This window comes from Papaver somniferum, chromosome 3 (assembly GCF_003573695.1).
Source record: "Papaver somniferum cultivar HN1 chromosome 3, ASM357369v1, whole genome shotgun sequence".
NCBI classification, from domain to species: domain Eukaryota; kingdom Viridiplantae; phylum Streptophyta; class Magnoliopsida; order Ranunculales; family Papaveraceae; genus Papaver; species Papaver somniferum.
Genome location: NC_039360.1, coordinates 125068565 through 125086873, shown reverse-complemented (window position 1 = coordinate 125086873; position 18309 = coordinate 125068565). Strand labels below are relative to the sequence as shown.

The following is an 18309-nucleotide window of genomic DNA, read 5'->3' as shown; positions in this document are numbered from 1 at the left end:
TAGGCGTAACCAAATATTCGTAAGCAATAATAATAAGCCAAGAAAGTCAATTTAAACAAGTTTCTATGTCTTTGTCTAAACCCTTAGCTGTGCTTCTACTTTCTACTTAAATATATTATTATTCAAAGAAAAGCCTCATGTGGTCCTCGCCATTGTGAACAAGAAAATATACATTCAAAAACCAACTACTAGTAGATGGATTCTTCCTCAAAAGAAGCCAAATTCTTTCGTGTTTGTTACTATACTAACCTCCAAAAAAAAAAGAAAAAATAGCACTCAAAATCAAAGGAAATGACAAAAAAAAAATATATAAAAATTTGCAAGAAAGAAAATAAAATTATTGGTCAAAATAAAAAATAGCACTCAAAATCGACTTGTTTTGGATCATTCAAAAACTGCGATGGTCACCATTTTCGCTTTTAACTTATTGATGGAGTTGGTTTTGGATTAGAGAGTTGTTGTTGATAATTTAGGTGATGATAGTGCAGTGAACCAGAGATAGCTTATTGGGTTCACAGTGCTGCTTCCAATTCATGGAGTGCAGTTGACAGATTATTGGTTTTAAGGCTGTGTTTTCCATTCATTCAATGCAGGATTTGTCTTTGCAGAATCCAGACTTGACATCCTACGATAACAATGGATTTTTGGATTCTGTTCCTCCTTGACATAGTATTGGGCCATTGCCCTGTTTGCTTAGATTTTGTACTGCAAGCATTCATGAAAACAACAGGGTCTGAGATATTGGCAGCTCGCCGAAGCAAGCAACTGAAAGGATTCAAGGAGTGCAGCAGTGACCGGCCAAAGCCTAGGCTGCTTCCGGTCCGGTTGCATTTGAGAAGGGAAACCACACTGACCATTTGCAGTTTTCTTGCAATGGATCAAATTTAGTGCAGAACAGAAAATAAACAAACATCTTTTATATATTCGATTTTCTCAGAACACATAAGTATAACAACAACATAAACTTATCAACTTCATGGATGTTTCCTCATCCATGAAATTGGAATTAGTACTTAACAACAATGAAATTAGCCAGGGAACGATCACAGTCGATCGAACGAACGCCCAAAAACATATTTAACCCCCTGCCTATTCCAAATCTTCTTCCCCTTTCTACCTTGTTAGAAGTTAGAAGAGGTAAGAGCAACACTACTACTACTACTACTACTACTACTACTACATTCCGGTGGGGCTTCCGAAGCCATTCTTGTAAAACAGTTTCAACGCACTGAAGCTGCTCGGGAATCAGTGACTTCTCTGAACATACATACACAATTAAATTACGAAAATTGCATCTGTTCTGCTACATCAAACGGCTTCTGATTTCGAATAACATTCTCTGCAGCAACCGAACACGACAAAACCCACACATGAAGAAGACGTACCAGTTAAACCGTGCAGATCTTGACGCCACCATTACCATTACAATAGCCGCCGCCACCACAAAGATGATACATTTAGTAAATACTACTAGTAGTAATACACAAATACTATTAAGACTCCAAATCAACCCGAAAGAAGGAAAAAAAACGTAACCCCGAGTGAATTGTCAAAGCTTTTGTCATGTATAGGCTGAATTTTGTAAGTAGAAACCTAAGTCTATTAACAGTTAGAACTCACAAAGTTTTTGATTTCCTCCATGACGGTATAGAAGTGATCATTATTCGGCAACAAGTAGAAACCTATCGTAGCCTGTTCCAAGTACAATAGTTTCACATCTTGGTCATACTTCTCAAGGCCTTTAGCATAAGCATTTTGCCAATCTTGAACAAGATCCAAACCTGCAACTACGACTAGGCTCTTTGGAAATTTCATCCCCTTTAAACTCATGCCATTCGGACCAAACGGGTTACAGGCCGGGTGATCTCTGTCTTCTCCTTCAGGGAGGAATGCTCTCCAATACCAATCCCGGTCATTAATCGTAACGAAATACTTCCCATCCAATTTCTTCTCCGATTCAGTTCTTTCCATTCCACCAAACATCGGATTCAACAAAATATTACCCAACACTTCAGTCTTGGATTCCACTGCCCTCATTGCAACATGATGAACCATATTCCCACCTGAACTATCACCAACTAGATACACATGAGCCTTAGAATCCTTGCCACTACGAAGCCATGATTTAGAATGAACCCATTGCAGCGCAGCCCAGCCATCATCATAAGCACACGGGTATCGATTCTCCGGCGATCGGCGATAATTCACAGACACTACAACCGCGTTGCATAATCGCACTAGACGTCTACAAAGCGAATCATATATACAACTATTGGCAGATGAATGTGCAAAACTACCACCATGGAAGAAGATAATAACTGGCACAACTTCTTCACTACTCAACGGACTCGAAAGCTCCACTATAGAGGGACGAGGATTACCGGGCAAAGCTGGTCTGTAAATTCTACTAAGAAGATTCGTCGCACGATCGATAAGAACGTCGAATGAGAAGACCCCGTCAACTGGATTAGCATTTGCAGTGACTTTCCGATCGAGATATTCAGCTAAGTGACGATTGAATGTGCCGTCGGGTCGTCGGAGGAGATTATACGCTAACTTGAAATTTGAAATGAGGATCCATGTATTGAGTGGAACCACCAACTGGAAGAAGAGAAGCAAAGAGGGGAAAACAACAAGATTAGGTCAAAATTGAGTAACAAATGTTGAATTCCAAAACAAGAACAGAAGAAAATAACCCAGAGTGTAAAAAGATTAAAACTTTGATAAAAATAACACAGACCCAGAAATGAAAACTGCAAAAACAATCAGAGTAAATTTTTTTTATAAAGCTACTAAAATTGAACAAAATCCAAAAGGTGGAGAGAAAAGTAAAGACAGACTCCAAAAATAAGTAAAACAAATCTACAACCCCAAATTCACAACAACAAAAATGGAACAACAACATCATCAATTAACCCAATGCTACAAAATCAATTACCTTTGAATCCATGAGAGTAACTTCATCACTTTCAGCCATCAAATTTACCCAAAAAAGAACACAAATTCTCTTCTTTTATCCCTCCTTAACTATATTCAACACCACCAATTCTTCTTCTTCTTGTTTTCTAAACAATCAATCAATCACTGGTACTAGCAGAAAACCCAAACACTAATCTCATACTAACAAGAAAATGAGAAATGAAAACCCAGAGACAAGAGAGCCACTTATTGTTGTTTCTGAAGAAAAGTGAGAGAGAAATAGTAATAATATATATATATATATATATATATATATATATATATATATATATATATATATATTGGAGAGGAAAGTAAGTGAGGGGAGGGGGGAAGAGATAGAAATGCACGCTACAGGAGATGAGTTGAGAGGAGAGTCAAACGCTGTAAAAGAGAAGAGAAGAGAAGAGAGGAAGACGAGAGACACGACAAAACGGGCGGCCGATATAAATATACTGGAGTTTTTTTTCTTTTGGAGGGGGAGTGGGTCCCGGATATTTTGTATTCATTCAGAAAATAAAAAGGAAATATTTTTTTATTTTTGGTTAAAGAGGGAGTAGAAATAATAAGTTCGCACGTAACCGACCACAAAAATACACCTCTTGCTCCGAATGATATAGATTTAGAAATTTGTTTTTGTTTCTGTTTCTGTTTCTAAATTACAAATTTTTTTAAAAATTTTGACTGTGAGTCTTTCTTCTAGAAACACTTACACGTCTTCGTATGATACACGAGTCATCATGCAGTGATTTCATAGAGGTTTATGATCTTGTGAGCAGTTATGAAGGAAAGGGCTTACTCTATGTGGGAGACTCTCCCGGAAATTGTAGGTGTTGAGTATAGCGGCACGGCACGGTACGGGGAGGCATAAAATTTAGTGTATCGGCACGACATAAATCGGAAAATGCTAACCCGATTTTTTTGTGTTTCTTCGTAGAAATAACTATGTCATGTCGGCTTGTATTCTTTTTCTATAAATGAGAAGGCGTGATAAACTAATTATATCGTATCGGGTTGTTTTTTTTTTTATAAAAAATGGGAAGGCACGACAGAAATAACTATGTCATGTTGGGTTGTATTTTTTTTCCTATAAAATGGGAAGTTATAAGAGGATTAACCACCTTATGTCGGTTATAGATTTTTTTATAAAAACGAAAAGGCACAACAAAACTAACTACGTCATGTCAGCTCGCAAAATTTCTCTATAAAATGGAAAGGCACCACAAAATTAACTATATCATGTTATGTTGTCATTTTATAAAATGAGAGGGCACAAATAAAAATAATCATGATATGTTGCGCTAATTTCTAAGACATACTCATTTCCCGCTTTCCATATTAAGTATTTCCCGCTTTCCATATTAAGTATTATTTTTCTTATTCGTTTATCGATTAATTTATTAAATTTATGTAAATCAAAAAAATTACACATTATTTATATTATCCTATCAATTACATGATAAAAAAATACAACCATCTACTATTTTGTTAAAATAAGCGTTAAAAAAAAGACATTTTGCCAACATCAAATTTTAAATGATATGTGCATTGCCCATAAAAATTAATCAAAAGAACGACAGTATAAAATGTTTCACATCACCTATAATAAAGATATTTCTTTGAAATACGGTGTGGTGTGTCGTGCTTTGCAAGTGTTGTGTTGTGTTTTACAAGTGATGCATCGTATCTTATTTGCTTGCGTGATGCATTCATGTTTCGTAGAGTGTTGCGCTCGTTCATGCGTACACTATGTGTTATTTTGTGTCGATGTGCTTATTAGCATCGGACATTATACCACCTTCAGTTCATGTGTCGTGATGTGTCTTGCCACATAACGTGGAGTGAAGTGTCTAGGTATGTCTAGTTTTAACATATTGTGTTATGCCATGACTGGCAAAATACATTTTACATCTATAGCGGAAATGGAACATGAAATTGCACAATAAAAAGTAAACCCCAATTTTTTGTCAATATGAATTTGAAGGTATAATTATAAAAGAAAACATTACGAAAAAAAAGTAAACTAAGCGAAGACCAAAAAGAACAAGGAGACAAAACTTTAATTCAGGTAAAGATAACCTTAATCTAAACATATCTTTAGGGAGTTCTGAAATGAAAAATGATGTTAGAAGAAAATGTGGCACTAAAAGATATACATGGAAGGAGCATGTACTTCTTTTGTGACAATTGAAGGGGCTCTAGATGTAACACCCAATATTCGGCAATGGTGTTGAATATATGTGATGATACACCATAATTTACACTGAGGTATTTTCGGTATAATTGGCTCTAGAGTTGGTAAAAAGACTTGTTTGATGATGTGTAAAGTAAATCTAACTCCAAAGAATACTCAATGACGTATTGTCTTAAGGATAAAAACTCTGGGTTCAATAAAAAAAACAAATTACATTGGACTGAAGTTATTAAGTAGTACCACCTTATCCTTTATTCTATAAGATGACTCTGCACAGTATTCTATCAATATTCTTGAAAAGTTTCCTAACAATATTATGTTACGAAACCATCAACAATGTGAATGAGATTTATGTCATTAACTTCTCAGAGTTTATTTTTATTTTTGAATATATGTATACCCCATAAAGTTTATATGTTTTTATGGTCGTTTGTTTATTACTATATATTTGTATTATAGTTAATTTCCAGCACATAAGGATATCTGTGTTAAACCACGGCTTGGTTGAAACCTATGGGCATTGGTATATCATGTATGAATAATAATCAATGTTTAGATGATAATGCCTCTCGGGTATTATAAGTTTACTTCTTGTAGTTTAGGCCAAAGTTTATATGGTTGGTATCTTTTGTTTTAACTGATTGCAAGCTTGTTTCCTGAAAAATTGGAGATTGAAGACATGTGAGACACAACTCAGAATAACCGCAATATTTTTAACGTAAATCGGTTAGACATACATTGAGAAAAATATAAGTGATGTTAGGACCATAGACATAGAAGGATTGATCATGCATGCTACGCAAGTAAAATGATGATTTAATTTTAGTGAATGCATATGTTGTGTAAGTGAAGTGTTAGAATACCAATTCTTTGAGTAGGTTTAATCAAAACCACAAAACCGTGGTTTGAAAATTGACATGGATTTGAAATTGTTATAGGAGGAATTTTTAAACCAGCACTGAAAGGTTCAAGGGTCGAATAATTTTTTTTTTTAACATCACAAAAAATAAATAAAAATCATTGTTCAGAGCTTTTACCTTAGACGCAAGTTTTATTGCATGTTAGTATCCAATTACTTCTCTGGAGCTAGTTTTTTGTCACCTGATGTGAATAAAAAACAAGTTAGGAAAAAATTTATGTACCAACATAAACACCGTAATTAGCAATAGTGGAAAAATACTACTAACAGGTTGACCATCAGTGCGGTATAGTAGAAATGTAAACTTACTAACATACAAAGATGTAAAAGCTTATAATTTTTGTAAAGCTATATGAATTGTCTCGACTACCACAACATGTATCTGACAACCAAATTTTAAATTATCCATGAATCTGACATGTTAATCCATTTCCGAGATGTATTATATAAATATAAAATTAAATAAAAACGATTTGAGCATTTGAATACTAAGGAAATAACTCAATGAATAAGAAAACTACCCTCAATGTTATAATTCATCTGTGTCCTTAAATTCTTTAATCAGATTAAAAGGAAAAGTGTCAAAAATCAATCCATTTCTTATTCCTGGACCATCACCATCTACTTGTTAATTTGAAACTGGAATCTAAAAGTATAAAAAACAATTCATAATTCTCGATTATGAACAAACAATCTAAATAAATTAAAATCCTTAACTCCCAAATGAGTTTTTGCATTACAAAACCCCAATTTGACAAAACCCTAAGGCCCCTAACCAGCTCTAGATTTGAAACAGTTTCAGAATCAAAATTAAAAACTTGAACTTTGTGATTAGGTTATATAAATTTTATTTGAATACATACCTTTTTTCGTTTGCAGTTAAACAAACAGATATAGTTCTTTTAGATTTCCTGGATACATAAAAAGATTCAATTCATTAAGGCCAAAAGGAATCTCGAAGTTAGCATGATTATTAATCATCACCGAGAAATCAACATTTTCAAATTCTGATAAGAACCCTAATCTTTAAAAGCAATAGAATCCCCAACGTAATTTTGGAAAAAACAAAACACAAAAATTAATAGAAATGTATTTGGATGCTCAAATATAAAATGGACATCGTTAAATTCCTCGACCTTCCACAAAAGGAAGGTCTCGTAATGAGCTGGGATTGCTTAAAAAAATCATCATTACATCATCGTATATCAATAATCAAAACAAATCTAAGACCTTAACAACAGGAGATTGTGAAACTAGAAACGCAGAAGACGGATAATAAATAATACGTGTATATATATATATATATATAATATATAACTCTTTATTTCACGACTCAATACCATTGATTCTGCTTTGTTTTACGAATTTACAATTTTGACCCCCTTAAGAACAAAATTTTCAACTTTGCCAAGTATATACGCCCCCACAACTAAAATATATTGCAAAATTGTCAGGCACTACTAGCTAAATTTCAAAAATAAGTGGGTCTTACGACTCCACTCACACCCACCTCCTTCTGTCCCTGCTCATTACTCTTCCCCGCTAATTACATAACATGTTATGTAATTTCTAGAGATTATTATTGATGAAAATTGCTCGGAACTATTTTGAATTTGTTTTCTTAACCAACTTAGGTAGTTACCTTTTTAATGTGTATATCTTTGGTAAACTTATGAGATTCTTCTGATGCATGAGGTTCGTTTGCTAAACGATTTAACACATGTTTAACATTTTGGTTAAATGTTTGGAGGCAATAAACATTGTGGCTTAATTCGACGAACAAGGAGAACAACCTTTAGATATTGATGTGCGGACATAAAATGATTCATTTGCATAGCCTTGCAATAATTCTAGTTTGCTTTAGGTGTTCTTTTTCTTCTTTTGTGCATTCAATTGTGTATTTGCAGTATACTCACATTGTGTCGAGACAATTGGGTGGTTTATTTTTTATTTTATTTTTTTTCTGATGAAATAGATGAGTATATAGAAACCAGCAAATATAGTACAATAGGTTTATAATTTCATTTTATCGAATACACTGGAGTAAACATTAGATTTTTTTAATTTTGTGATGAAGAGTCTGTTGATCATATTTTCCTGCGATGTCATGTTGCACAAGCAATCTTATTTGCCTCGCCTCTCAACTTAAGAATCACAGACTCTACAAGTGTTAATGTCAAGCAATTTCTGTCAGACTATATAACTAAAAAAAGTGATGACTACTTCTATATGGTTGCTTGTCTATTTTGGGCCATTTCGAAAGCAAGAAATGCAGTCACTTTTGAAAGTCAGAAGCACAACATTGGTAGTATTCTCAAAGAAGGTCTTTTCTGGTATAACCGGTACAAAGAGTTTGATGATGACTTCTTACAGATTGCAAATACTGCTACTGCGTCAGAAAGCTCCTATCAGACAGGTTCATCTCAACAAGTCCACTGGATGCCCCCTAAACATAATTTCCACAAGATTAACGTGGATGCAGCTGTGAAAGATTTTTTATCGTCTTGTGCAGTAGTTGCTACTGACTCAAATGGGTCTATTTTAAGTGGAGGTTGTCATATTCTCACTCAGAATAACCCTCTTATCGCTGAAGTTCAAGGTTTTCTACTTGCTTTCCAATTGGCGGCGAAAGAAGACTATGCTCGGGTTATTATTGAGGGTGACTGTCAGACAATTGTCAATATTCTTAATGGTCGGGCTACTTTCACTCCTTGGAGGATTCTTGGCATCATTGAAAGGATCCAGACTTTGCACTCTACTATGGTCGATGTTGAATTCAGTTTTGTTCAGCGAGGAGCTAATTCTACTGCTCATAAACTCGCAAAATATGTTATCCAACATAATTCTCACCTATGATGGTCATCTTCTCGAATCTATTCTATCCTGAATGATGTAAGGACTACTAGAGTCCCTTAGTTTTCTTTTTTTTTTTTCTCTTTGTGTTTCTTTGTTGGCTATCAGAATAAAAAATAAAAAATTGTGCTGCAAAATGTTGACATTTTTTTATCCTTACTTCTTTAACAATGTAATCATCCGCAATAGAGTGATGTCTCTTATTTATTTTTTGATCTATCACTATTACACACCCTTGCATGTTACAACAGGAAATAACCCTTGGGTCGAATTCTCTCATGGCTCCCAAAAGGAGGAGATGGTAATCCACCGAAACAAGAAGCCAAGTATTTTTTTCCTGCGTGCGGCCGACGCCGAATAAAGAGAAGACGACAAAGCAAGAATTACAGTTATCTTTTCATTTACAAAATTACCTTCAATTCCTATCACTGTTCTCCTGAGTAAATACTGATGAATAGAACACCGTTTTGTCATGTAACGCAAAAAGCCATATCTGTGACGGCATATAATCCTCCTTTTAGGGATTTATGTTTTTTTTCCAAATTAAAATTTTGTTTTCTTAGTACAAAAACCGGAAGAAAAAATGGAAGAAAAAGAAAAAAGTTTATGAGATTTTTATCGCGTTGTACAAAAAGTATTTTGTCCGATTCTAGAAACGGGAAGGGGATAAATCACGCGACACGTGGAAGAGGAAGGTATGATAATATGTACACGGGGTTTGGTATTAATTAGAGTGGTCCTAATACGAGTGTATGACCATGGAGGATTGGGGATTTTAGTGGAGAGGGAGGACTGAATTATGGATGGTTTTGGTTGTCTCGATCTCGTCTAGATTTTATTTTAGTTTTGCTTGGATTAGCTATTAGAATTAGATGATGATGATCATCTTCTTCTTTGGACAAGTTATGGTATGGTTGGTTAGTTTCTTTTTCTTTTGCATTGGCATTTGTCTGCCACGTGTACACTGCTATCTCATATCCATTGAACTTTGACGAACACGTTGCAGTGGTGATGCATGAAACTTTGGGAGAATTGCACAAATGCATTCTATTTTAGTCGAACTTGCATAAATATCTCTGACGTGTACAAAATAATATTTTTCAAATCAATTTGAGACAGTTGCGTCCATTTCTGAAAGCAATTTGTGCTAGTTGCTTCTACTTTTAGAAGGTAGAGTTTTTTTAGAAGAGGTATGTTTCAAGAGGTAGATTTTGAAGGATATTTAAATAAAGTTTTCATGATTGAATACTCCTGACGACTAAGAAAAAAAGAAAAGTTATCAATTTTGGTACTTAACTAGCTAGTTAACAGCTCGTTGACAATTGATCCTTGGGGACGAAGTGTCTTTTTTTCTAATTCCACACCATCAAATAAAGATAATCATCTAATAAAGAAAAGACAAACAAAACGGTTGGAATTTAATTCTGAAAACAACATTATTCTATTGATTTGATCAGTTCTTATTCGTGCTTATAGTTTTGTCAGCTTGATCCTTTTTTTTCTCTTGTTGGATTCATTAGTATTATGCTTATATGACATGTTCTTATTACTTTGTATTCTCTAATTTTTCATTTTAAACCTATCGTGACCTTCTGAACTTCTATTAATGAAAATGTTCCTTCGTTAAAAAAGCAAAAAAAATCATTTTACTGCTCAGTTTAGATTTCATTAGTGTCGTCTCCGCTTCCTGCCCCGTAACCAAATATTAACCTTTTACAGCTGAATAAAATCACCTTCCCTAAAGATTTTGAATCCTATATTTATTTCTGATCGACAATGAGAAGATCTTAAAATCTTCTCTTTTAATGAAGCTATAATGTGCAAAAATCTGTCAAGGTGGATAAGTATGAATTACAGAGTTAGTTTAGATTTATTGTGATGCTTCAACCAATTCCTATTTTTACCTATTTAAGGATCTTTAAACTACAATTACGACTACGAATTAACTAACCTAGGTTTAATATTATTTCAGTCGCATTTTAATTTATATAAATGTAATGGATATCTAGGTATAAGAGCATCTCCAATGCATAGGGTCAAGGTCATCCTATGTGGAGGTCTTATTAACACATTCTTATGTGTGGATCATTACTAAATGACAAAAAAAATTAATGTAATTTTTTTTACCTCAAGTTGATCTCCAACCCCCAAGGTATTATCTAACAAACTTTATTTGAATTTAGAGACAAAATAATGATGTGGCTTTAAGACCCAAGGTCATAGAGAAAGTCTTATTTACATTTTCTCCATTACCCCCGCTTAGCCATGTCATCTATCTCTATGACCTTGATCCTTGTGCTGGAGATGGAAATTTGGTGCAAAAAGTCTTAAATCCTAGGTGTCATTCAATTTTAAGACCTCTACCCCTTGCATTGGAGATGCTCTAAAAAACAGTTGACCAACATACAATAATATGTTTTAAAAAGGGAAGATAATCTTCACAATGTCTTATCTGATGTAAATGAGTAAACACTCGTACGATTAATGAGAAAGATGTATCGTCCAACATTTCCACTTCAAATTGATCAAACAAATATTTATATTTAGGGTCTGAAAAACCCCAATGATTTTGAAGAAGAAACTGAAAAGGTTAAAACTATTTGAAGAAGAAAAGATTTTGCAGACACACGACCGATTCATGGAGTTTTTCATGGTGTTGTGTTTTAAACTAGAGAGAGAAAATGGTAGAGTAGAACTAGTTACTTGTGACGTGGTTAAAGAGAAAAGATATCTCTTAGGGCCACGATGAAATCCACGTGGGATCAGTTGTCATAGAACTATTAGTGTGTTGTTCATATAGCATTTTGAATAATTATAATTTTCTTATATAAAAAAAAGGGAGAAGAGAAAAGAGAGAGAACCTCTGAGTTTTAGTGGCGACAATTATGAGAAGATCATCATTAAACCATATCAAGGATAGGTTACTAGACAAGTATCAACAAGGCATAAAGGCGTTTTAAGGTCTGAAGAATGGTAATGGTGTTTCTAAGAGATGGGTTGAAGTTACTAGTGGTAAACATGTTCAGCAGTTACTGAAGGGTGAGTCTTCTACAAAGTTCTGATGTTAAAGGTGAATGACATACAATTTTAAGCAAAAACAAAAAAAGTTTGTGTTTGTTGATCAAATATCATTTGATCGTGAATACAAATCCTTTGTTTTGACTAGAAAATCTAACAACATATTGATTGATGAGAAACAAGGAATACTGTTCTACAAGATTTGGTCAATAGAAAAGACAAATTAATTAGGGAAATCTGAAAAGGATTTTCATGGTCGGTGGTACCGGACTCCTTGATGGTGCAGAAAAAATTCAGTCTCATTATCAACATAACATGTTTGAAGGGTCCTGGATGTAGGTTAGTGGGGTTACTTTTAATATGATACTAGATTTTTTCAGTAGTTTAGGCGCAAGATTTGTGGGACTTATGCAAGTTCATAGTTATACTTTGAATTGGGTGGATGAGTTTTTCTGTAGTTTAGGCGCAAGATATGAGGGACTTATGGAAATTCAAAGTTCTACTTTAACTTGGCAGGATGCATCAAGCATTTGCATTAAGGTCAGAGAATTTTATCAAGCATCAAAATACTTTCTTTACCATTTTAAGATAATTTTTTTCCATGTTAAGGTAATGTCGTTGTTTTTTACTAATGGGAAACTTGATCAAATTTTCCATAAGATTAAGATTTTAAATCTTAACAAGAATATCTTTCCTAAACCTAGTTGTATAACATATTTCTCACATGGCTAATGATCTTGTTGATAATAATATGTAGAGTAAGGAAATTTTGTATCTTGCAGTTGAAAAAGGTAAGAAAATCATGTCAAATCCAGTTTTTACGAGCAAAAATAACATATCAATTCTAATTATAAAACAGATTTTTAGCCACAAAAATATTATTGGTAACGTTAAATTTGATACTTGCGTTTACATCCCCTTGACTCTAGCCGTACATAAGTTTCTAGATATTTTCAGCATGTTAATGAAGGAAAGTCTTTAGATTCAGTATCAAATTTGAATTAAAATTCAGACTTGGTATTAATAACAATGGTAAGAATCAAGGGAATTGAGATATGAGTTCTTCTAAATTAGATTGACGCATAGAGGATAAAACAGGTACCGGTGTGAATAACTCTATTTAAAGTCCAATTCATAATGCTAGTTATGTTAGAGCACTACTCGGTCGAACTCGCAAGCGTTGCTATCTCAAGATTGTTTTCAAGTTTAGTTTTCGAAACTATAAGTCTTGTTTTATAGTCTACTTATAGCTATGTCTCGGACTAAGATAGAATGTGCACTTGAGCATTAGACTTGACGGCGTTGATCGATTGAAGACGAAGAACTATTAAGGGGAGCTTGTGGAACTTCGTCAACAAAAGGTATGTGGAGACTTGAACTCATATATCACTCATAAGTCTATTTCTATTATATCTCTTATTGAGATAAAAGTCGTATAGCTATATAGACTTTATAGTATACAAATTTGATATTTTGAGTTGAGTTTAACTCACTTACATATTTCTCGAAATATGTGTTGGTAAGCTTTCGCTTTAACCAAGTTCATCTTTATTCTTGACGAAAGTCAAAAGATGATCACGTGAAAATCGCCTGGTAACATCGTACATGATTTGTGTGAGACAGTAATTTGATGTAGACTCGGAATGTTTCATATGGATCTATTGATCACTTGAAAATTGCTTTGAAGCTAATAGTTTGTGTGAGACAGCTATTCTCGTCTTCCAAGAATGTTTCAATGATTAAGATGGAGTTTAGAACGATTAAATATAGAACAATATGCGTACTTGTATGCTAACTGTTGCAAGTTATTCAAAGTCCGGGAATCATAGTATGCATACCCATATGTGTACTGGTTGGTTAGTTTAAAGTCTGGGAACTTAGTATGCATACCCGTATGCGTACCAGCGTAAAGTTCAAGTCCGGGAATTCAACTGAGTTTGGAGGTATGCATACCCGTTCGCATACTGGCGAACCCAAACTATGTCCGGACACTTAGGTATGCGTAACCGTTTGCATACTTGAGTGGGTTAAGTTCTAAAATAGGTTTGTCATGAACTAACACATTTATATATTAAGTAATGCAATCTTTTTCAAACCGTGGCTATAATGTTCATGAATTGATTCATGTGAATCAAAATCGATTTTGCTTTAATTGTATCTTGTATACTTCTATGAGAATATAAACAATTGAACAATTCCATAACTAGTTTCATTTGAGTCATTTGAACTAGTTGTGATTAAGATGAACAAGGTTGGTATGAAAATGTTCATATGGCTAACTTCGGTTAATTATTGTTGAACCAACTATGTCCATACGTTTGGGTACGGTTACTCATACCTAAATGAATTCACATTTCATTTGTGTATAAAAAGCTAAGTTCGATCTAACAGTTGAAGATATTAGCTTGACTCTAATCATGTTTTCATCTAACGGTGAATATTGAATGCTTTGTGACCAAGGTAACATTGATTGCAAACCCTGAATTGAAGACTATATAAGGGAGAACTCTAGCAACTGGGAAACCTAATCCCCACACCTCCTATGTGATACTAGTTGCGACTAGAGTCGATTCTCCTTTAACATAGGTTTTTCCTAAAACCATTATAGGTTAACGACTTGAAGACTTCATTGGGATTCTGAAGCCAGACCCAACTATTTTCTCTGTAGTTGCATGTTCTGATCTTACTTTGTTCTATCGTGTTGAGTATTATCTTCTCTAAGATTTGCTCGAGATTTAATCTCCGATAGGTAAGATAAAAAGTAGTCACAAACATCTTCGTATCATCGTTTGATATTCCATAACATCTTGTTTCGCTTCCATACGATTAAGATTATTGTGAGGTGATTTATATTACTAGGCTGTTCTTCGGGAATATAAGTCCGGTGTATAAATTGGTTCTTGTTCACCTTGATTTATCAAAAGACGGAACAAAAACTCGTAGGTATTTCTTTGGGAGACAGATTTATCTATTCAATAGATTTTATGTGGGAGACAAATTTGTTTATCAAGTCTTCGACTTTGGGTCGCAACAACTCTTATTTGTAAGTGAGATCATCTAAGGGAATCAAGTGCGCAGAATCCGGCGTGGTTCAAGAGGCTTAAGGAACCCCGACTGTACCTTAATCAGTGTGAGATTGGTTAGGGCTCAACTACATTCCAATCCAAAGTTAATTGGTAGTAGGCTAGAGTCTGTAGCGGCTTAATACAATGTGGTGTTAAAATCTGGACGGGGTCTCGGGGGTTTTCTGCATTTGCGGTTTCCTCGTTAACAAAATTTCTGGCGTCTGTGTTATTTCTTTTCCATATTATATTTTTATATAATTGAAATATCACAGGTTGTGCATAGTTCAATCAATTAGATAATCCAACCTTTGGTTGTTGATATAAATTGACCGACACTTGGATATTGGTTTTTGGTACCATCCAAGTTATTTCTCATATTAATCCGGCTCACATATTTCTATTTGTTCGATTGCAGATTGAATTGAGAAATTGAGATATAACTCTTGCATGTATTTTCTTGATTGAATTTGATTATCTAGTTGATTATCTTGGAAATACATTGGAGTTAGTCCATACAAATTTCCTAAACGAAATATTCAGTGTGGTTGTTAGACCACTGGTTTTTCAAGTTCCACGGATATGGTTCTAATACACTCATTCCAAACTGGAGATGAAGTTAATGAATACTTAAATAATGCAGTTTTAATTCTTTATATATATGTGCAAACTTGATGCTGGTGATGATGTTCCAATTTCTTCTTGTGTTGAAAAGTCATCAGAGGAGCCTATGATGGGAAATTTTGATTTACATTCATCAAAAAATCAGGAAAAAAAAAGAGTACTCCTAAAGAGAGAGTTTAGCATGAGTTTACACAACAATTTGATTTTTTTTTTTGTGGCTTTTGGTCCAAAATATGGTCTAAATAATAAAGGGTTTCAAGATGATATCGATGATGCAACGACTGATTCTTTTAAAGCACATTTGAGAATCTTTAATAAAGAGTTTGCTTAGAAGTCATAATTTGTTGGTGTCTGTTTGCTGATTTTGGGTGATTTCTCAAATGGATATCAAAACTATTTGTCGGAATATTAGCGATTTGAACGATATCCATAAAAGAGACATTATGAAGAAAAAAAGTGCATAATTGGAGTTGGAGGTCTACTATCTTGCTTCTACGAGAGGCCAAATATCATCCATGTTATGATTTTCTTGTATGGAAATTTTGGGGGAATAAGTTTGTAAAATGGCATGATTCACCATTTCAAGGTAGCTCAGGAGGGGTTCTTCAAAAGTTAAGGTTTTGGATCATCCCATGGGACCTTATTCAATAACCATTTCATGTAAAAACATTTCAAATTCTTTTGAATATATTTTCACTGGAATGCATGTCCCATGTGCATCTAGAGCGAGAAAAAGGAAATTATTTTGGAGGAAAATTGATTAAGTTATAAGTTTTTGGAAGTATCCTTGTGTTGGAATATCATTTCAGTGTATAAATCACCGAGGTGGTCATGAGCCGAAGTGACCGTGAAGATTAATAGAAGATTAAGTGACCGTTCAGGTGCACGTAAAGTGAAGAGAAAGTCAAATATTATCAAGATAAATATGTAATCAGATTTTTATATAATTAATGCCTAGTCAAACAAGAGATATTGCATTATCTCCTAGTTTTGGTTTAGTTAACTCTATAAATAAGAGTTTCAGTGTAAATGTAAAATTATCTCAGAAAGTCCTGACGATCAATAATACAATTCACCCTACGGGGTTCGTATGTGGACGTAGGTCAAATTGGTCGAACCACGTTAAACACTGCCTTCATTTGATTTTGGTATGTAGTTTATTTGTCTATGATTTCTTTATTTTATCATTGATTAATCTTAATGTTGTCTGCTAATCAATGATATCCATCTTGAATTTAATCCACATATTAAAATTTTTAATAGGTGAGTGGAGGTGATTTTAATGAAATTAGGTACACTCATGAGAGGTTGTATGGTTGTGAAGATATTGTTGGAATGATAAAACTATATAGGTGTATTTCTATATACATCATTTGTTTAATCATACTTTGTTTGGCGCTACTTATATTTGGACTAATAACAAAGTACAAAGTATTTGGAGTAAAATTGACAAATTATTGGTTTCCATGCCTTGGGAGAGTTTTTATCCTAATATGATTTAGCAATACCTTTCTAAACTTATCCATGATCATAGTACAATAGCCTTCATTTTTGAAGGGGTGAAGCATGGTCCATCTCCAATTCGTTGTGAGTATTACTCATTTTTTTTATCCAATTTTTTTCTGTAATAAAAGAGTGATGGGATTCTTTTTCTACTTCAGGTAATGCAGGCTTCATTTTGTGCAAGAAATTTAAAATGTTAAAGCCAAAATTAAGAGGAGTAGAAAAGAATATGGTGATATGGATAGAAAATTGGAAGAGTGTGAAGAGATTTTTTTCTATTTGGACGTGGATAAAAAAAATAAACAATGGCTTGTCTGACTTTTCAATGAAGAAGAATGATATAGTGACAACAACATAAAAATATTATAGATTAATTGTTTTGAGGCCAGAAAAGTTGAGAAATAAGGCAAGGATTAGTGACATTAGAAACAATGAGAATAACAACAAATATTTTCATAGGTTGGCTAATGATAATAAAAGAACATGGTGCATTGGTTTTGTCAAGGTGCAGGGCATCTTGACTTCGTCATGACTGTTGCCTTTCAGTTATTCGGCCACTCTACCCCCTTGGTGTGCCAATTGGAGAGCACACGTAAACGCTTTCAGTTTTAAGATAGCTGTCCCTGGGAAGGAATGGTTGTGGTAGTTGTAGGCCAGGTCTGGTTATTGGCAGGGTCGAACGAAGGGATTGAGTTACTTCGCTTCCCCTGAAAATGGGTCTGGTACCGATCACTTTGTTGCAGCAGGGCGCTAGGGCCCGGTAACATTACGTCTGTCGCTTAGGTGCTACCATGCCGCGGGTAACTGAATAAGGACTAACGGGCAATTTCTAGTCTTCATCTATCTGGTATTCAATCGATTTTAGGTTCTATCAATTTTATAACCACTATCTTCAACATGCGTGAACCTGGAATGACTATGCATAGATTACCCCTCTTTGTGTGGTCCGTTCTAGTGACAGCCTTCCTCCTTTTATTATCTCTCCCGGTACTGGTATGAGAATGAAATTAGAGGTAGGATTGTCTATTTCTTCAAATATATTTTCGGCCATAATATATCAAAGAATAGTTTCTTTATAAGTTATAAATTCTAACACTATTTTCGAAGAGGTGAAGCTTTGGTTGGAGAGGGATATTGAAGAATTTTTTAATATGATTAAAGAATTTATGTAATGTTTT

At 34.1% G+C, this 18309-nt stretch overlaps 2 protein-coding genes and 1 pseudogene across 2 annotated transcripts; 1 reads left to right on the top strand and 2 right to left on the bottom strand.

The window, feature by feature from the left end:
* Positions 1 to 897: 897 nt before the first annotated feature.
* LOC113357283 (gibberellin receptor GID1C-like) lies at positions 898 to 3205 on the bottom strand. Its single transcript, XM_026600642.1, has 2 exons — positions 2939 to 3205; positions 898 to 2601 (listed from the first exon to the last, which is right to left on the bottom strand). The coding sequence occupies exons 1-2, from the start codon at positions 2975 to 2977 to the stop codon at positions 1603 to 1605; spliced, it is 1038 nt and encodes a 345-aa protein (XP_026456427.1). The 5' UTR covers positions 2978 to 3205; the 3' UTR covers positions 898 to 1602.
* A 3961-nt stretch (positions 3206 to 7166) lies between these two features.
* On the bottom strand, positions 7167 to 7272 carry LOC113362510 (annotated as a pseudogene).
* A 1028-nt stretch (positions 7273 to 8300) lies between these two features.
* Positions 8301 to 8927, top strand: LOC113359933. The gene has a single exon (XM_026603492.1). It carries the CDS (start codon positions 8301 to 8303, stop codon positions 8925 to 8927), a length of 627 nt encoding a protein of 208 aa, XP_026459277.1.
* Positions 8928 to 18309: the final 9382 nt, after the last annotated feature.

Excerpts from the sequence above, each read along its gene's own strand:
- LOC113359933 (XM_026603492.1), top strand. The coding sequence starts at position 8,301 with ATGGTTGCTTGTCTATTTTGGGCCATTTCGAAAGCAAGAAATGCAGTC.
- LOC113357283 (XM_026600642.1), bottom strand. The coding sequence starts at position 2,977 with ATGGCTGAAAGTGATGAAGTTACTCTCATGGATTCAAAG. Across the intron at positions 2,602-2,938 it reads TTACTCTCATGGATTCAAAG|TTGGTGGTTCCACTCAATAC; the intron begins GTAATTGATTTT and ends CTCTTCTTCCAG.